The following is an 18,613-nucleotide window of genomic DNA, read 5'->3' as shown; positions in this document are numbered from 1 at the left end:
ACCCACCAGTTTTAACCCAAGATAATCTTTAATAAACTGAGAATTGAGTTTGTTCTTTTCATTTCAGCTCATTTCATTTATGTAATTTATTTCATGTCTTTTATGCAATACATTTGATAAACAACATTTTTTGAGATAAACAGAGCACTGCACACAATCATCAACAGTTGTGTTTGAATCATCTCTCAGCAGCATATTGGTTGTCTCTGTTGTGCCATACTGATATCTTTCACAATACTGACAACAATGATAAAGTATTTTATTTACTGGATATTAGTATTGTGATATCAGTTACAGTACATGGAGACACAGCTTTCTCCACATGATCGCCAGCACTTTTAAATGCAGAAGCATAAGAATAACAGCAATAATAGGAATAATAGGCTTGGGTTGCTAAAGATTAGGATTTGGTTTGCATTTAATGATTCTCTCTAATGTGCAACTTGATATTTAGAGTCAGGAATTCTGTAACAACAGAACACCATGTTTTGGAATTTGTCTAAACATATCCCCCTCTATGAAAGAAATGCTTGCAACTCAGATACTGCAGTAGTCTATTTTTTTTTGTTAGTTATGCAGCCCTAATCCTGACTCATAAATAGATCTGACAACCATTATAACATCCAGAGCTGTGTGTGCGGAGAGGGTGGGGTGGGACACGTTCATAACATCCCAGGCCTACTATTATAAGGTCGAATCAAAAAATAAACTTGATGAACTGAAATGTGACCAGCGCTTCAGAATGCAGAAGTTCCATCCAATGCGTCAGCGTTGCGCTTTCGCCTGTTTGAATGAAAATAGTTCAGAGAAAGAATTCTGGTCGCAGCAGTGGTCCATTGAATAATGAATTCTCCACAACATCAGCTGTTAATCAGTGCATCTGAATTGGAGAGACAACCTCTCTCTGTCAGCATCATCATCAAACCTCTCCTCCTCCTCCATGTCACCTTCACCCCGTAGTCCCTCTCTGGAGTGTCTGCCACCAAAATGTTCGGTGCCTGATTATGTGGTGGGGTAGATGGCTGGGGCAACAGCAAGTGTAGAAAGGGGGAGGAGGGACGACTACTCTCTTCTTGCAGTACTTCTGGAGTGTCCACATCGGGCGGTGTGAAGACACTGCTTACATTGGGGGTGCGGAACTCTGTGGAGGGAGGCGTGGAAGCAGAGGGTGCTGGGATTCTGCGTCTCCCTGTCCCTAATGGAGCTTCAGGCTGATCCAAACACCTGCTGGAGGATGCGGCACCATCAGATAACCCCGAGTCCCCCACATTCCTTTTTCTGACCGAGGACGACTGTCTCTTTGGGGTGTCCAGGTACTGTGCACTCGGGTGAGAAACTGTGCTACTGATTTGGCGTGATCCCTGCGGCTGATCTCCCGGGCCGGACGCAACAGAAGACTCTGTAGCTTTCTTTCCGCGCGTACGCTTAGGTTGATGAGACTGGTCTCTTGGCCTCCTCTCGAATGATAATGAGGGGAACTTGCAGACGCTGTTTTTCCTGGACAGCTGACTGCATCTGTCAAGAATGCTTGTGGCAGACTGGCATTTCCTCCTCCCTCGTCTCACTGGAGGTGCAGCTACAACTGACTGGTCAAACTGTGGACTTACCTGAAAAGGGAAAGAGTAAATAATAAATGAGATGACAGGTATGAGAATGCTCAGTCAGTGCATAAACAATTCCATTAAAACCTGAGTTTAGTGATTATTATGGCTTTAAATACTACTACTACTACTACTACTAATAATAATAATAATAATAATGGGATACTTTATTGATCTCCATAGTAAAAATTTTTGCTCTCTCCCCTCCACTGGTATGGGTTCAGTCTCTTGCTCAGGGACACTTCAGCAGGGCAAATGTTTCCCAACACGGGCCTTGAACTCAGATTCTCTGGTTGAATAACAGTGTTTTCAACCACTAGGCCACCCTGCCACCCATACTAGGTGTCGAAGCACGGGGAGAAATTCTGTAAACAACTTACCCAAGAATGAAGAGCTGATTGCCCCTCTGTGGTAAATGATTTGGGATTGAGCGCTGCCCGGACATCGGGCACATTTTGGAGTCTGGCTCCACGCAATGGTGGCTCCAGGAACAGCAGAGGAGGCTTCTGTGTCTTACTGGCTTTACGGGGCATTAGTAGAAATCATGACTGAAGACCTAGTGGAATAAAGTAGGTGAAAATATCTTTCAGGCAATTCCTGTCCCAGACTAATGTTCAGTCAGATGTTATCCAAAATGTCTGATAACGATAGTGCCGAACAGGAAAGGCCAACCAGCTGTAGAGATACCTTTGGATCTTATATTCTCACGCACAGTATAGCTAATATTTGCCTCATATTGTACCTACCTTGATGTGTATACTTCACGTCAGACATCTCACAATAAATTATATAGCATTACTGCCAAGGAGGTTTCATATTGACGATTACCGCTCGTTGTTTGAACTTCAATATTTCTGTTTTCCGTCTTGTTAGTCTTATTTCCCGGTTTCCACCATTGTCGTCCCCGATTGGTCCCATCTTGACCTTTTCTCCAGCTGCCATTGGTCCATTTTTATATCACGTGATCTTAGTGAAGAGGGCAACACCCACAGCGCCAAAATTCAAAAACGTTTCTGAATCGACCAAGACATCTTGTGAACTGTACCGAAAGAAATTATAGATAACATGGACGCTTTACTTTGCAATCGGATATGAAACAAGTATTTGAACTACTAGTAGGAGTCCAGCCAAGCGGGATTGCTTGAAACGTCACTGTAATATGAAGGTTTGGCTTTATTTGCTGTTTGTATCATTAGCAAGCGTGATGACTTGCTAGCTAACTTAGCTTAGCTTCCCACTTCACTCGCTAGATAGAAAGCTATAAGCTAGCCATATTAGATAGCGAACGCTTTATTTTTTCAGGTGATAACGTTACATGACAGAAATAGTGAATGCTCCTCATGACAGTGCTCAACCAAGGAACTGTAACGGCTAAACCATCCATGTCATTTCATGGGTATGGAAAGAACGTCACGCTCTATTGGAAAAAACAGACAGTTTTGTGTTGCATTTCGTATCGGCAAATGTACATAATATGTAGAAAATTATTTAAGACATTTTATTAAAAATTCGGAGCCACTCGGCATGCATCAAATACAACAAGTAGCGCTCATTTAAGTGAAATTTCAACTTTTAGCATTACTCCGCCTCTTATTGTCACACATCTTATGGGCGGTAGTGAGCAGGGTGAATCAGTTTTAAATTTGAGATTGTATTGAGATGAAGATCTGCTTGGTGCATTATCTAATGGCCGAATTTACCAGAAGACCCGTTTTATAAAGTGCTGGGTAACGTTCGACCAGGTGTGTGTGTTTCCCGATAAGCGAGGCAACGTAAAGGAGTTTGGCGAGAAGTCAAGAGAACGACTTGTGTTCTAGAAGGCAGTCGCCAGGGAACATAGCCAGCTGACATTTGAAAGCAGGGCTGAACTCTACGGTAACAAAGCTAGCTGTCTGTCACACGGCTAATGTGGAGCTAAATTTCACCTGGAGGCCCATGGGAAACTTCTTGGCATGTTGTCCGTCCCGTCGGTGTATGTTGTGATCAGTATTTGATGTGAATTGACTTCTACGTGCCTCTTTAGCTCCGTCAGTTAGCATACGATAGGCTACTCAAAGAACAAAAGAACGTTTTTGAATCAAAACCATAGACTTACTTAGCAACAGCCTCAACGTTTCTGCCAGGTAAACGGTAATATTAACGTTAGCCAACTTTAGCTAGGTAACAAGATTTCCTGGTATGATCAACACACTGGGCAGTGTTAAAGGCTGAATCGTTTTCATGTTAAGAGTAATGTATGTTGTCTTTTGTGTTATTTCTGTGTAGACAACCAGTGAAGGGGAATTTTCTGTGATTTGATCACCATGAGACGGAGCCCAAGGAGACCCCTGATCCTCAAGAGGAGGAAGTTGCCTTTTCAGCAAAATGATCCGCCAGCATCTGCCTCACAAAATGAATCTGATGGATCAAGACCCAAGGAGCCTTCAGAATCACCCGCCAGTCAGTGCTTCCCCGATGGCATCCGCGTCATGGATCACCCTACCATGCCTGATACACAAGTGGTTGTCATCCCCAAAACAGCAGATCTTCAAAGTGTTATTGGGGCTCTCACTGCCAAGGGCAAGGAGTGTGGTCCACATGGACCAAACAAGTTTATCCTTTTGAGTGGGAGTGGCAACACAGACAATGGGTCTTTTTGTCAGCCTAGCTTTGAAGATGACACCTCTGCGAGGAGCAGTGTGGGACAACCAGAGAAAACAGAAACTATGCACAGCCCACCAGATACTAAACCTCTCACTGGAGTTAAACCATGTATGGAAATCTGTGATTTTGTAGGATGTTTTTACTGAAGTACCTGTGGATTTTTATTGTAAACAACAGCTTGTAATTTTTGGATAGCACTGGTGGATTGGTAAGCTATCTTTACTCACTCATTTGTTTCAGCATTAATGTTTATTTTTGCTTCTCTGTTACTAGTGAATAAGGATCTTGATTGCAGTCCTCTAGATGACAGCCTTACCAATATCCAGTGGTTGGGCAGAATGAACACATGTGCCCTCGGACCAGATTCTGCCAAGAAAGAAGCCAACAAGGAGAACCATGACTCCTGCCCACAGACTTTCCAGGTCAGCCGCTTTTTTTTCTTGTCACCTCAGTGTGACTGTCACTGTGGGTGTGTAAACAGGGTCCTGTGTGGAGGGATCACTGATGTGTTAAAGTACTCTGGTGCATGTCCCAACATGTCCCCTAAACACCCCCTTTATCCAGTCTGTCTCGCTAGAATCACACCTTAGTGTGACTTGCAGTGCAATCAGTATTAGTAGTTCCAGCACACTGTTTTGATCGTTTGCCTCCATACTGTTATTACTTTGGATGTGAAATGATTCGGTCAGTAACTTGTCTGAAACCTATAAATATCGCCAAACTCTTGATATCCTATTTTCACGTTCCCTTACCAGTATTTTAGCATTTGAAAGTATTATTAGAAGAGTTTGTGTGTGAAGCAGCTTGGCTCTAAATTACTGAGGCAATATGCCATACATTGTTGGGGGTCAATTCAGTCCCAAATCATCATGCTTCCTCATAAATGGAATCTATGTAGCATTTTTTTCCATGTTAATTTCCTTGTTAAACTTTAAACTAAAACTACTATTGATCTCTGTGGAATTCTGTACTTTCTGAATGTCATTCCATATCCAAGATAAGAGTAGAACATGGAGCCAAAACATCACGGGGTACATTGACATCCATACAATGTCATAGTTAATGTAATGCAATGAGATCCACCTCATGCCCTTGATATCTTGACATCTTTTACCCATGTAAAAGGTTAAGGATGGTAATTTCTTTCATTTGGCATGAAAAGTGTTGCTCCAAAAACTGCTGCCTTTTGCCACCACCTTTTGTCACAAACACACCGCTGCTGCATCCAGTCAGCATTTTTGGTAACCTTTTTGACGTAATATGTACATTTACAAAACTGAGCGAAATCAGACATCACCAAATACAAGTAAAGATTCAGTAGAAATCTGGGCATGTTAAACAGGCTATGCTTACACAGATCATCTTATTCTGATTCAGACCAGCATGGCAATGACAGTATTACCGTAATCAAGTTACGATGGGAATATTTAGTGTGCATCTCAGCATACCCAGTGTATCACTGACCAAATGCTTTCACTGTAGCAGCATAAAGCCACATGTAATTGATGTATGACTGACCGATGCGTGACTATGTAAATGTTCATTTATGCCTCTGTTTGATTTTCCTCTCTTCTTCCACAGGAACACAGCACAGAAATGGATGTGGACGCTGTTCTAAAACAACCCATGTCAGAGAGGCCGCCCTACTCCTACATGGCCATGATCCAGTTTGCTATTAACAGCAGGAAGAACAAGAGGATGACGCTGAAAGAGATTTACACGTGGATCGAGGACCATTTCCCTTTCTTCCGAGAGGTGGCCAAGCCAGGCTGGAAGGTACATGGGAACTGTAAAAGAAAACAATCGTGGTCACATGGACTACAGCAGCATTAGATGAAACCTAAACTTTTCTTTGTTCATTTATCATGGCAGAATTCCATCCGCCACAACCTCTCTCTGCATGACATGTTCATCCGTGCGACGACACCGGACGGCAAGGTGTCTTACTGGACCATCCGGCCCGAGGCCAATCGATGCCTCACTCTAGATCAGATATACAAGGTGGGCACAATGGAACTGTTGTTATCACAATTTAAGTTGATGCAGTTTGTTTGATTACATATCTTTTGTATAGTTGGTTATTCTTACAGTGATTGCCTATGGGAAGCCCTTAACCTAAATTGGCTCTACCCTACCCTAACCCTGAATACTTGTACTTAAAAAAAAAAAAAGCCATGATTGTGATCCAATTTAAAGATATTGAAATCGGCACAAAATAGCCCCAATGGAGACCTTCAATCCAAAACAAAAAACAGTGCAATTTGTATCAGCTTTAAAAAACAAAAAAAACAACAACCTAGATTTAACATGTTTCACTGTTACTGAATAGAATCCCTCTCATATAAACAAACAAACATTTTACACTTTGAGTGTCTGTCCTCGTCATTTCCTTGTACTGTCTTATCATTTCCAGATTTATCAAGTATGCCTGATAAATCTGTCATAAGGAGCGTTTTCAGGTTCCATTTTGGATTTTTGTATTCTTTCTTCCGATCTTTCTTCATGGTTTTCTTCCCTCTCATTCCACGACCTTCTCCACAGCCCGGTTGCGACCCAACTTCCGCTCCCATTCCAGTGCCAGTGCTGTTATTTCCCAACCAAGTAAGATGGTTTTACCACTTTCGTTTTCTTGTAGAACAGTCTGCAGCTCCATAGTCAGGCAGGAGACAGCACAAGCAGGACGAGAAAATCAGAAGATGCACTCTTTTACTTGCCTGGTCCTAACCACACTCTTTGACCCGAAGAGTACAGCTTCTGCTGGACGGGAGGTCTAGTTCTTTCACACAAGGCAAATCTTTTTTGCAGGGGCAGATGATGTGAGCTGCAGGGAAGGAGAGAGGCTCGTGTCACACTGAAAGACTTGTCTACTTTATTGAGGCTATTTTCCTTTCCCACTGAAGAAACCACATCTTGCCTTTTTTGTAGCCTATGCTCCTAAAAGAGTAATTTCGCAATACCAAGAGCATTGAAAAAAGTCTGCAACTTGAGATTCAAAGTGGCAATGGGTCTTTTGATTATTTTCATAGATTATGCTCCAAGTTTCTCTCCTGTACTGTGTGAGTATAAATTATCAGGACTTATTAAGTCGTTATAAACCTAACTTTTACTTTTATCATTTCTAGCTTGTGTCAGTGCAGAACCCAAGAGCAGGTAAAGCTTGTGATGTTTTTACAGGTTGTCAGTAAGTGTAGTTAGGAGCGATAAGAATATTAACTATATAAATAGCTGTCAACATCTCAACTTATTTTTTGCACAGCGACAGAAGAGAATGCTTCCCGATGCAAAGAAAACACCAAGTGGCTCTGGTGAGTAAAGGGAGACTGCATGACTTAGAGGAGTTATAGGGGGATAAAAGCTGCTGGGAGACAGCAAAATCTTTTTTTGGACAGAAAATATCAACAGTTGGACTTTCACCAACTTTTTAGAATTAAAATAATTTGTGAAGATGCCCTGTTATTTTTGTTTTTCTCTTCCTCCTCCCCATGTTCAGAGAGAAAGATGAAGCCTCTTCTCCCTCGTACCGATTCCTACTTGGTCCCTATCCAACTCCCCGTCGCCTCCTCTGTCTACCTGCCTTCCTCCTCCTCATCGGCCCAGTTTCCCCCCTCTGGCTCCCAGCAGAAACGGAACATCTCGCGAGGAGGCAAGAGGGTCCGGATAGCTCCTAAGGTAGAAACTCTGTCACGCATTGCAGAACTGTGGCCAAATCCGAACACACACTCTTTGATGTGGTTTCTGGTCTTTTGAGGTCCCATATTTCAGAAGCTAAGTATATAATTTCATTAATGCATTATAGATATTGAGACAACTAAAGACAATTAGTTATGAACTGATGCACAAAAAATATATGCAGCCCTTTGGATTACATTTTGGGCAACAGTGCCATTGATTTAGAGTTGTTGTTGTTTTTTTTTATCTTTTTGTTGGCTAGTCAAGGATGTGTAAGGCTGATCTGAAGTGGGAGAGGCAGGCTACATGAAGACATTAGTGCCCAATGCAGTCTAAGGGGTCATATGTTTGTATATCGAAGAAGTGAGCACAATCTGCAATCCCTACTGCTATTTGTCATATTGTGAAAGTACAGGAAAATGAACTATAAAAAAAAAAAAGATAAAATGGAAGCTGACATGAACCGAGTAAAGTGCTGAGAATTGTCCAAGCCTTTTGCATTGCAAAACTACATGCTTTTATCTATTTATGGATACTGCATCAAAAGTCACTCACAAGTTAAGGTAAAAATGATCTTTAACTTACAGACAGAGCATGATTAATTTATGTGATACTTCTAAGAATCATTGTAAAACAATGTTCGAATTTGGCCTATCAACACTGATTGAATGTGAGTGTCAAGGGCAGAGATGCTGCTAGAATTGTAAAGCGTGCATGGTTGTCTGTCTGACAGGTGACGCACAACGACGCCCCCACTGTGGTGCTGTACCCTCCCACCCCCGAGGAACTGAAGGAGCAGGTGAAGGACGAGCAGGTGTGTGTTCCGATAAGACCCGAGACTCCTCGAGCCCCGCTGAGGAGAGACGCCAGCACCTCGAGGCGTAAACAGCGCCTGGTTCGCCCTTCGCAGGAGGAGCCCGTCCTCCTCTTCCCCGACAGTACTTTCTTCGACTCGGGCGTGGTCTCCGACGCCTCGACCTTCCAGGAGGCGTGGGACAAGCTGGACCACCAGCAGGAGCAGTGCAGCCCCGGCCGGGAATACTCCTTCAAGACGCCCATCAAAAGCAGCAGCCACCTGGCCTCCTCCACCCCCAGCAAGCCCCCCACTAATGTACTGCCTGAGCCCTGGAGGGTGACGCCCCTGGGCAAAGGGAGCCAGGGCGTGCTGGACTTCAGCCCCATTCGCACCCCCGGCGGTCCCGCTTTCACCCCGCAGGGCCACGACTACACCACCTTCAGCTTCAGTAGCACTCCCTTCAAAGAGTTGCCTCTCTTCAGCTCGCCAAGAGAGCTGCTGACCACCAGCCGCTCCAGGCTGGAGGGAGCCACGGACTCTCCCGGCGCGGATCGCTTCCAAGGCAGCTGCTCCAGAGAGCTGCTGCAGGCGGGAGGCAACACGCCGGCCAACCGCTCCCTCGCCGAGGGCCTGGTCCTGGACACCATGAACGACAGCCTGAGCAAGATCCTAGTGGACGTTAGCTTCTCCGGCCTGGACGATGAGGACTTGGACATGGCGAACATCAGCTGGTCAGAGTTCCTCCCTCTACTCAAGTAGCCTGGAGTTCCAAGTCGTGTTTGCTTTATTCACACGGCAGGAATATTTGATTTACGATACACTCTGGGTGGGGAAACTCTACCCAGTAGACACCATTGCAGTTGGAAATTATTGAAAACTCCACTGGCCTTTGGATAAAAAAATAAATTATACACCAAATTTAACTTTGGATGTGGTGGAGAATGAGCAGAGCTGGAGAAGGTCTAAATCAAAGGCTACAACAACTGGACTGAAGGGAACATCCATGATTTTGATCCATAATTTTAGCTCATGTAAACCCATAATGTTAGCTAATGTTACAGTAGCAGTTTTAAGTAGTTAAAGTCACCTAACTCTAGCAGACAGCTAACTTAAATAATCAGATGCTTCAAATCCTAAGGATTTGAAACATACTGTTAGCACATTGTTAATACTGAGGATAAGGCTGTTAGTGCTGACAATTAATACAAAATTGATCTAGTCGGTTTGTAGGTAAATATAGAGTTAACAATATGAAAGAGCTGACTGCTAACAATAGCTAACATGATGGATTAACATCATAGATGTACACTTCAATCCAGTTGCTGTAGTCTTTGACTTTCTCTAATTTAGACACTGATGAGTGCCAAAACATACAAGCATCTTAAATACTGCTTAAACATATCCTTGCTGTTGAATGTGCTTTGTCTTCTGGATAGTTTTTCCCACCCTGAGTATGACAGAAAACAAATGTGGCTACCAAGGGAATAAAGCAAATTCTCTTCCCTTTTACGAATGAGAACTCAAATTTAGTTACCAAGTCAATATTACCAAGCTGCTCACTTGTCGTCTCTGTTTTTACATGTGGGATGTTGTTGTCGTTGGTTGCTTCTCTCACTAATTGCCTCTTTTTTTATTGCGTTCCAACTGTTTTCTATCTGTGAACTTTACACAACTCTTTACACAAGCTGCCCCTATTTTCTTTTAACCTGTCACATCCCTCTGTACTCTTGAAGGAATCGCTAGAAAAGAGAAATGTCTAAGTGTATATATATGTTGATTTGCACATTTTTAATGTATATTTAGCTTTTAAAGATGTAAATGGAAAGGACGTATATTATCTAATCACCCAGCGAGATGCTACCATGCTGAAATGGAAAAGGCCATTTGGTTCAGCCTCCTGGAAATGACTAGATGTAGATTGATATACAGCAATAAACAATGGTAATGTAATACAAATAGCACTAACAGCAGTAGATGTCGGTAAACCGTATAACTCACTTCATAAATCCATGCAAAAATAGTTTGATCAAAGTGCACTTTGTACCTACAGTGAGGGACATTTTGCATGCAGTGATTTTTCATATCGGCGCCACATTTTAGGCCCACTTTGGGAACAAAACAGAATATTTTGTAGATCATCTATGTAGCAGAGGTTGTAGGTGTGATGTGATGTTTGTTCTTGTGTCCTACTCTGTAGATGATAATCTATTTCAATAAAAATGTATATTGTCACTTGTGACTTTGTCAGGAAGAGTGGAGTGGGAATAGGGCAAAAAGTGTGTTAGTTCCAAGCAGAGCATTTTGTTGCACCGCTGTCTTTGGAAGATGGTAATAGAGCATAGCCTGAGGAATGGACCCATTTCTACAAAAGCCATAAAAAATAATGTATGGCTTTGGTCATTTCTTCAGGTGTGTGTTAGCATGTATGTTGTCTATGAGAAGCTTTACATTGTAGCGACTTGACTGGAACAACTGCCACTGAATATCATGCCATGGTATGTGTTGGCGTGGTGTGTTGTCTTGATTTGTAAGGTGTATGACGATGTCGTGGTATCTTGTTGAAAATGTTTGGATTTACTTTCTGGCAAACATGTGCCTTTTCCTGTTTTAAGTTGCTGTTTCTGTTGCCGTACAATAAACAGTCTGTTGGTCTTGGTGCCATATGCAGTATGTAAGGGTTTTATTCAGTTTTTAATCATAACTGTGTTCTGCTTTGCTCCACTCTCATTTGAATTCATTCAATTTCAACAACCTGGCACACACTAATACTACAAAAGTCTTCATCACAAGAACTGCACAGCAAGGATAGCTATTTTAATTTATGTCATTTGAATAAAGGCTGAAACATTTATAGATTGTCTCTGTGATTTAAAAAAAAAAAAAAAAACCATTCATTGTTTCATACAGTAATGCAAAAATAAGTCTATCTTGAGCAGAGCTATAGAAAATGTCCATGATGAATCATTACATTACATTACATTATTACACTGCAAAATTGTCCATCTTATTTAGTCTCGTGTTCAGTCTTGAAATCCTATTTTTTTCATGCTAAAAACTATTTCAGAAATTTATTAGAAATGGGTATTAATATCTTAAAACTCCACTAGTATCAATGAAATAACATCAGATCCAAGGAAACTGTTGAAACAAGTTGGCTTGCATTGGACACAAGTAAGACCAATAGGATTCTAAGACTCAATATTAGATGAAAAAGTGGATATTTTTGCAGTGTAGCAGGATGTCCTCGGGGTCTTCAGTATGTCTGGACCTCCTGTTGAGCCACTTCTAGTAGGATCTGCAGCTGCGTACTACAGTAGTCTGGGAATATGGGGGAGAGTCAGAATGATCAAGAGTCAAGGCTTCTTCTATCTCCACATGATTAATAGCACACTGCTAAACAACCATGTCGATGTTCTACAAGGGACTGACCTTAAAGAATCTGTTTCTGATGAATATTTGAGGAGAATTCATTAAATCCTAAGCATTAGCAAAGTCCCTGCATCTCATATCATTGGCTGCCAAAACTTCCAAACTTGATTTTTTTGGATATGGCTTCCCAGTAAATTTATCTCTCTATTGAATTTTGCTTGAAATTTGCTCTCCATTATGATGAAAACTACACAATCAAATTTGGACTCACTTAGTCTAAGGTTTGGTGAGTGCCACACCTTGCAAATTGACCACCATAATAATGAGATGTATCCATTTGATAAAAGAGACAACTATTCTCACAAAGTGGATTCTTAAAAACTATTCTTACTATTCTCAAATTGTTAGCACAAAATTATTACAAATGAAGGATAGAAGGTACTATTTAAGATATTTAAGAGATAGTAAATGTTGAACTTGGATACATAGAGACTTCCGACTTTGTTCAACACATTTTCTATGTGAGGAATCTCAGTAATGTCAAGTTGGCATGACTCACTGAAGATGCGTCTCAATCTCAGAGGCAGGCGGAAGCGGTGGATGGTCAGGTAGTAAACTGGGACCCCGGTCAGTGTGAGGGCGCAGCTCCGCCCCGTGTTCCAGGGGTCCGAGTACAGAGACAGACCCACGATGAAGAAGCACACTACAGTGAAGATGACTGCAATGGCCAGAGGCACCTGGGGGTCAAACAGAGCAAGCGAACAGTGGCCAATCAGTCGTTTTCGGGTAAGATAGGATGGAAAATGCTTTATAATTTGGCATAATAACGGCAGATATGGTAACCTTGAAAGGTCTGGGGTGGAGGGGGAAGCGATAGCGATGGATGAGCATCCCCAAGGTTGCCAAGGCGATGAAGAACCAACGAGCGAAGGAGGCAAAGTTGATGAGTTGGAAGATCTCTCCGGTGGCTAGCATCACCACCACCAAGGGGTACTGGAGACACACAGGCAAGGCTACAATGAAGACACTCTACTCAGTCCAACAATGATAGACAATGACTGATATAGGTTTTTGAAGGCTGATTCAGATATCATATTTCATAATATTAAAAAATATTCCTGGTGGTGTAGAAAAGCCTCCCAAGGCCCAAGGACTGATGTGTTTTGCCTGCTTTTTCTTGTAATGTGCTCAGTCTTTTCCTGTAAAGTTATCTCTTTTAACCTTGTGAAGTGCTTTGTAACAGTGTTTTGTTCTATATAAATAAAGCTGACATGACATGGTATTAGAGTCAGTTCAGGTTAAGGGCTTCCCATAAACAACCAGTGTAGTTTTGAGTAATTCCACAATAAATATGTAATCATATCAGAGGTGAACGACACTAACTGAGTTTTAATAAAAGACCAATATTGCACCAATAACCCTAGTATTCATCATATTAAGTAATGCTAAAGTGATGCAAGTTATATGAAAATAGGAGAAAAGGCTTGAACTATTGCTGTTCTGAAAGCATAATTGATTTTTGGATTTTTTTTTTCCTTATGATGATCACCAACTGGAGGTCATAATTTACCCACCCTTTTATTTGCCACTACACTGACATTATTTCACCGGAGATATGTCACCTCTGTCATCAACATGTACTGACACTGATCAAATTCAATGAGTTCTAATCTCTGTCAGCTTGCATTGCCGATCCCCAGAGTGTGGAAAGCACATCACCAGTAGCAGCACAGCCGGCAGAGGCGTGTGTCTGCGGATGTGGATCATGGAGAAGAGCGATGGCCAGTGGCCCTCCCTGGCTCCCACGAACAGCATCCTGCAGCGTGGACAGAAACACAGATAATCAGTCAGCCTGGGTCGAGTTCAGGCGCTGAGTCTGGTTCCTTCCTGTAACTAGATTACCTGGGTGATCCAAAGAAGCCGCCGTTCAGCGCCCCCAGGCAGGACACGGCCACTAGAATGGGAATCACAGACGCCAGGCCCTGGAGAGCGCGGTTAGCAAACGTCTGCGGAGGCACAGACACCGGATGAGACTCACAGTCGAAACAGTGGATGTATTTCCTTATGTTTTCCAGCAAACAAATGCAGTATACAGTATGGCACCGACCACAGCCACAGCATCAGACACCAGCAGCTCAGCAGGAGTCATCACGGTGTAGTAGGCCACATTAACAAGCACATAGAAGATCGTCACTGTCACCATGGAGCAGATGATTGCCAGGGGGATGTTTCTGACAAGACAGGGCACACACACATAATAGTAGTATCTGCAAGGTAACATGGCTTTTAGAAATGCATTGATGGGAGAGTAGATATCAAATGTGAAATACCTATTTGGGTTAATGACCTCTTCTGTGACAAAATTCAGATAAAACCTGAAGAGAAAAGGAAAAGCATGTCCATATAGGCATACAGTTCTGATTGTCAGGTGTTTAATACAGCATATTGTGTGTCATTATCACGATATTGTCTGACTTTATTGCAATTTTTGTATGCATTGTATGCAAGGTTTATAATATTATAGATCAATATTTTGTGTCATTCTGTGAAAAAGTTCCACTTATATGGTTAAACTGCACAGGAAAGTTTTTTGAACATGAACTAGTGCTCATACTGTATGCTTACCATCCACCATAGGCATATAAACCATTATAGAAGGCCAGCGGCAGCCTATCCAGTGTTAATGAGTCCATCTCGAAACCATTCTGGAAATTCTCTGTCTTTCCTGCATGGAAGGAGATACAGAGATAAAATAACTGAGCATTACTGACAGATATATGTCGATTGAATAGACCTTAAAAATGCTAAATCAAGTCTCTCTATTGAATTCATTCATGCCTTTATCTCGATCAAGCCCTGCCTCCCACCTTTGGCCAGTGCGATGACACCGGGGACGATGATGAGGACCAGGGCGAACATCTTGATGAAGGTCAGAGTGACCTGAGTTCGAGAGGCCATGGTCACGCTCCAGCAGTTGACCACTACTACAAACGCTACAGGGGGCACAAAGAGAAACAGTTCATCAAAGAGAGGTTCCAGCATATGGAAATCGTTCAGTATATGGGAAATGCAGAGAGAGAGCCACTCACTCACTCCAAGGATGCTGACCAGTTTGATAAGCACCGTGGGAGCAGCACAGGGCGCGAAGAACGGCTCCACCACATAGCGACCAAACGCCAGGGACACATAGGACGCCACTGCCGGCCTGTACAGGGGAAACAGGTTTAGTATGTGCTGTGATTTGACTTCATTTTATTTCTATAGAGCCCAAAACAAAATGGACCGACCTGATGAATAAGAACTCAACCCAGAGTCGTAAGAAGGCAGGCAGAGGTCCCAGTGTCTCCAGCAGGTAAGTGTAGTGGCCCCCTGACTTTGTAAAACTGGTGCCCAGTTCAGCATAGCACAGGGCCCCTGATGGAATACATTTTTTATTTATTTATTTATACAGTTTAAAGTTACAGGGACAGTGCACATTCATAGACATTTCTGTAAATGTGCCAATTTAGACATCCTGGCTAATTTTCAACTGCAGTCCCTGGGCAGGTGTAATGACAGCTACAAAAGACACATAAAATACATTAAATCAGGAACAGCAATACCGTACATATAGCAGAGCACACTTCATAAGAACACATAAAATACTTTAAAACAAGGACAACAATACATAAAACAAAGCACGCTTCAGGTTATTTGAATAAGTTACAGAGTGTGGTCACACACTTGATTGTCTTTAACATGATTTTAAATTAACTTTAAATGAACGATATGTGTCACAGTCTCTGATAAGTGTTGGCAGACTGTTCCATGCGTGAGCTGCTCTCACTGAAAAAGCTGGCTGTCCAGAGGCAGTCCTCCTCATAGGTATTATACAATCCCCTCTTGCCACAGACCTAGTATGTCTACCATCAGTTGTTGCATCAGTTGTTACATCATGCACATATCAAGTTGCATTCATGTAAACTCATGTCCTCACGGGTTCAAGTATTCGGACACATCAACGCTTCACTTATGAACATAAATATTTCACCTTCATGTTAACAAAAGACCAGCTGATGACTGAATGTAAATGTTTGTATGCAATTGGTATTGTCAGACAAAAAACATACATCTGCATAAAGTAAGGAATACTAGTAAGGAATGAGTATACATGCATATCCAGGGTTTCAATAGCGTTATTATATCAGTTTTGCAATATACTGCACTGGTATTTGCCTTTTATTAAAACTTGGATATCGGTCAATCACTGTCATCCACCTCCAATATGATGAATATGATGCAGTTTGATTACATATTTATTGAATAACTGATCAATACTACAGTGGTTGTCTATGGGATTGACTCTGACATTTTGATCGTATTCCACACAAGTATGCATGTTTTACTATTATTGTCCTCCTGGGTTTCAATGGAGAGTTTTAGTGTCCCATGGTCTAAATGCTGTTTTCCACTGCCAAGAATAAAAATCTGGAGGAAACACTGAATAGTTATAATTTTGGGAATTCTTGGCATGAAAATTGTCAAATTTAAAGATAGGTACAGATTCTCACCAATCTGAGGCTTCAATCCAAACACTCAAACCCTAGTTTCGAGGTGTCTTACCGAACGTGGAGAGCACCCCACTCAGCACCCACACCAACAGAGAGAGCCCCACACTGCCACTGTTCATCAGGACTCCCTTGGGCGCGATGAAGATGCCGCTGCCCACCACCGTCCCGATGATGAAGGACACGGCAGGCACCAGGCCTATCGTCCGCCGAAGGTGCACCACCTCCTCTCCCTTCTTCTCCTTCGCCTCTCCCCCCTCTCCCTTCACCTCTGTCCCGCTCATGTCTCTGTGGGTGAGCTGTGTGTTGCAGGTTCCTCTCTGAGGCAGAGAACTGACCACACACACACTGCAGTGAGATGACTTAATCCTGCTATAGTTTGAAGTTTGCATCTGCATTTTTACATTTGAACAGCAAACTTAAGTGCTTACCTCTTTTTTGTATGCTTTTCAGAATGTTGAACAGCAAAACAGCAGCAGCCAGAATCCTTTTCCCTTTGACCCTTTTCCAAAAACAGCAATCAAGGTCCTCTTTGTGCTTACTGTTATCCCTTCTGGACATAAATGTGCAGCAGACCAGTAAACATGCATGGAGCTGTTGGGGGAAGAAAGTTCCTAAACCGGTTGACTCGACCAAACATGGCCCTCTCTCCCCTCTCCCCCCCTATTCTAACCCGCATGTGTTTTTCTCCCCTCATTGGCTCGCAAATCAGTGCAGTAACCAGGGTGACCCACCCATCCCGTCTGAGCAGGGAACAAAGCCAGCAGTCTTCCAAGCTTCAGCAAGTAATTATGGCAGTTTAGAGGCTCAACGCTATGCTGCACTACACTGTTTGCATGTGAGTGTGTTCCTGCATGTGTGTGTGTGTGTGTGTGTGTGCAGCTTGACCCAGGCCTTTCTAGCCCGGGGAAAGGAGCCCCAGGGTCGTGTAGAGGCAGCTGCACAAACTGCAGGAGGGCTGCTCTCCACAACAACAGGCCCAAAGGAGAAAGTAAACCCTGTCTGAGTCTCACGAAGCCAGTTCAACCACGTCCCAAAAGCTAACATTGGTGATCCCAGATAACCGGTCTCATGTAGCTGGTTACCAACTGGCTCTGTCAACTCAGGATTTACCTTTCCAGCTATCAGCGTGTTCACATGACAGAGGCGGGGTTTGTAACAAATACCCAATCACATGCGACATGGACAGATCCAGAGCAGCTATTTAACATGAGATAAGATGAAACAACTGATCCCTGTGGGGAAATTTGGTCGTTGCAGCAGCAAAAGTAATATGATTCAATGGGGAAAATGACATATCATAAGCACACAACTAGAATATAAAAAGAAAAAAGAAAAACAATACACTGTAAATAGTTGTGGCATGATTTACTGTATACATATGCTGCCTACAATTTCAACACAGTAGATTGTAAAAGTGGGTAACGGAAAGAAATTGATAACATTTATGTTCTTCTTTCAAGAACAAACTAATAAATAAATATGAGCAAGAAAATCAGCTTGAGAGACATCTGACTTGTTGGTCCCTTCAGCCAAATTTGAAATATTTCTGCAATGTCTCTGCCAAGAGCAAACAAGCCTGCAAATTGTGCAACACGAGGGGCATGGCTGGTGGCTAATCTTGTTTTCCATTGTTTTTACTTGGCTGGCCACTGTATAGCTGTCAGTTTTACTTCATCAGTGCCTACCACTGCTTATTAAAATTCCTCCAACCAACAAGTTCCTTTGGTCATAATTAGTTGCATCTGTGGTTTGAGCCCCTATATTATTGCCAGACTATGACATTCTATTTCAGCGATTATATGGGAGACACGTGTCCAGCTTTCGGCATGACAGGATCACAGACAGTACAGACAGTTTCTGTTGTTGTTTGGCTGAGGAGCTCTGTGTTGATGCAGCTGAGAGGATGTGGAAATGAGGATGTTTGTGGGGAATTCCCACTGTCAAAGCAAAGAAACACTTGAAATACCCCTTCAAGTTAAACCCTT

General features: G+C 42.6%; 3 protein-coding genes across 4 annotated transcripts; 1 reads left to right on the top strand and 2 right to left on the bottom strand.

The window, feature by feature from the left end:
* Positions 1 to 100: 100 nt before the first annotated feature.
* rhno1 (RAD9-HUS1-RAD1 interacting nuclear orphan 1) lies at positions 101 to 2,462 on the bottom strand. Its single transcript, XM_071512481.1, has 3 exons — positions 2,348 to 2,462; positions 1,982 to 2,157; positions 101 to 1,607 (listed from the first exon to the last, which is right to left on the bottom strand). Exons 2-3 carry the CDS (start codon positions 2,132 to 2,134, stop codon positions 861 to 863), a joined length of 900 nt encoding a protein of 299 aa, XP_071368582.1. The 5' UTR covers positions 2,135 to 2,157; positions 2,348 to 2,462; the 3' UTR covers positions 101 to 860.
* A 259-nt stretch (positions 2,463 to 2,721) lies between these two features.
* Positions 2,722 to 11,325, top strand: foxm1 (forkhead box M1). Of its 2 annotated transcripts, none has more exons than XM_071512321.1 (9): positions 2,722 to 2,766; positions 3,867 to 4,352; positions 4,518 to 4,666; positions 5,826 to 6,020; positions 6,117 to 6,245; positions 6,786 to 6,845; positions 7,501 to 7,549; positions 7,735 to 7,913; positions 8,647 to 11,325. In XM_071512321.1, exons 2-9 carry the CDS (start codon positions 3,905 to 3,907, stop codon positions 9,466 to 9,468), a joined length of 2,031 nt encoding a protein of 676 aa, XP_071368422.1. In that variant the 5' UTR covers positions 2,722 to 2,766; positions 3,867 to 3,904; the 3' UTR covers positions 9,469 to 11,325. The 2 variants fall into 2 exon arrangements, with proteins under 2 accessions (XP_071368422.1, XP_071368430.1); XM_071512329.1 differs by lacking the exon at positions 2,722 to 2,766 and adding an exon at positions 3,255 to 3,343.
* A 597-nt stretch (positions 11,326 to 11,922) lies between these two features.
* LOC139638264 (cystine/glutamate transporter) lies at positions 11,923 to 17,178 on the bottom strand. The gene is made up of 13 exons (XM_071512340.1): positions 17,057 to 17,178; positions 16,681 to 16,958; positions 15,366 to 15,492; positions 15,168 to 15,283; positions 14,946 to 15,071; positions 14,704 to 14,803; positions 14,409 to 14,453; positions 14,186 to 14,309; positions 13,981 to 14,084; positions 13,798 to 13,894; positions 12,922 to 13,071; positions 12,638 to 12,815; positions 11,923 to 12,027 (listed from the first exon to the last, which is right to left on the bottom strand). The coding sequence occupies exons 2-13, from the start codon at positions 16,907 to 16,909 to the stop codon at positions 11,963 to 11,965; spliced, it is 1,461 nt and encodes a 486-aa protein (XP_071368441.1). The 5' UTR covers positions 16,910 to 16,958; positions 17,057 to 17,178; the 3' UTR covers positions 11,923 to 11,962.
* Between the last annotated feature and the right edge of the window lie 1,435 nt (positions 17,179 to 18,613).

Source organism: Centroberyx affinis, unplaced genomic scaffold (assembly GCF_046629955.1).
Source record: "Centroberyx affinis isolate AG114_WGS23_722 - 3 ecotype Tasmania unplaced genomic scaffold, CSIRO-AGI_Caff_v1 ptg000277l_1, whole genome shotgun sequence".
Taxonomy (NCBI): domain Eukaryota; kingdom Metazoa; phylum Chordata; class Actinopteri; order Beryciformes; family Berycidae; genus Centroberyx; species Centroberyx affinis.
Note: the sequence above shows the minus strand (reverse complement) of the source record. Positions and strands in the feature narration are given on the sequence as shown.

What these genes read in the sequence shown, in the direction of transcription:
- rhno1 (XM_071512481.1), bottom strand. Translation starts at nt 2,134, where the DNA reads ATGCCCCGTAAAGCCAGTAAGACACAGAAGCCTCCTCTGCTGTTCCTG. An exon ending in AATCAGCTCTTCATTCTTGG is followed by an intron (nt 1,608 to 1,981) that starts GTAAGTTGTTTA and finishes TTCCCTTTTCAG; the next exon opens with GTAAGTCCACAGTTTGACCA.
- foxm1 (XM_071512321.1), top strand. Translation starts at nt 3,905, where the DNA reads ATGAGACGGAGCCCAAGGAGACCCCTGATCCTCAAGAGGAGGAAGTTG. An exon ending in TGGCCAAGCCAGGCTGGAAG is followed by an intron (nt 6,021 to 6,116) that starts GTACATGGGAAC and finishes TTATCATGGCAG; the next exon opens with AATTCCATCCGCCACAACCT. An exon ending in GAAAACACCAAGTGGCTCTG is followed by an intron (nt 7,550 to 7,734) that starts GTGAGTAAAGGG and finishes CCCCATGTTCAG; the next exon opens with AGAGAAAGATGAAGCCTCTT.
- LOC139638264 (XM_071512340.1), bottom strand. Translation starts at nt 16,909, where the DNA reads ATGAGCGGGACAGAGGTGAAGGGAGAGGGGGGAGAGGCGAAGGAGAAG. An exon ending in GTTGAGTTCTTATTCATCAG is followed by an intron (nt 15,284 to 15,365) that starts GTCGGTCCATTT and finishes TCCCCTGTACAG; the next exon opens with GCCGGCAGTGGCGTCCTATG. An exon ending in TGTCATCGCACTGGCCAAAG is followed by an intron (nt 14,804 to 14,945) that starts GTGGGAGGCAGG and finishes CCTTCCATGCAG; the next exon opens with GAAAGACAGAGAATTTCCAG.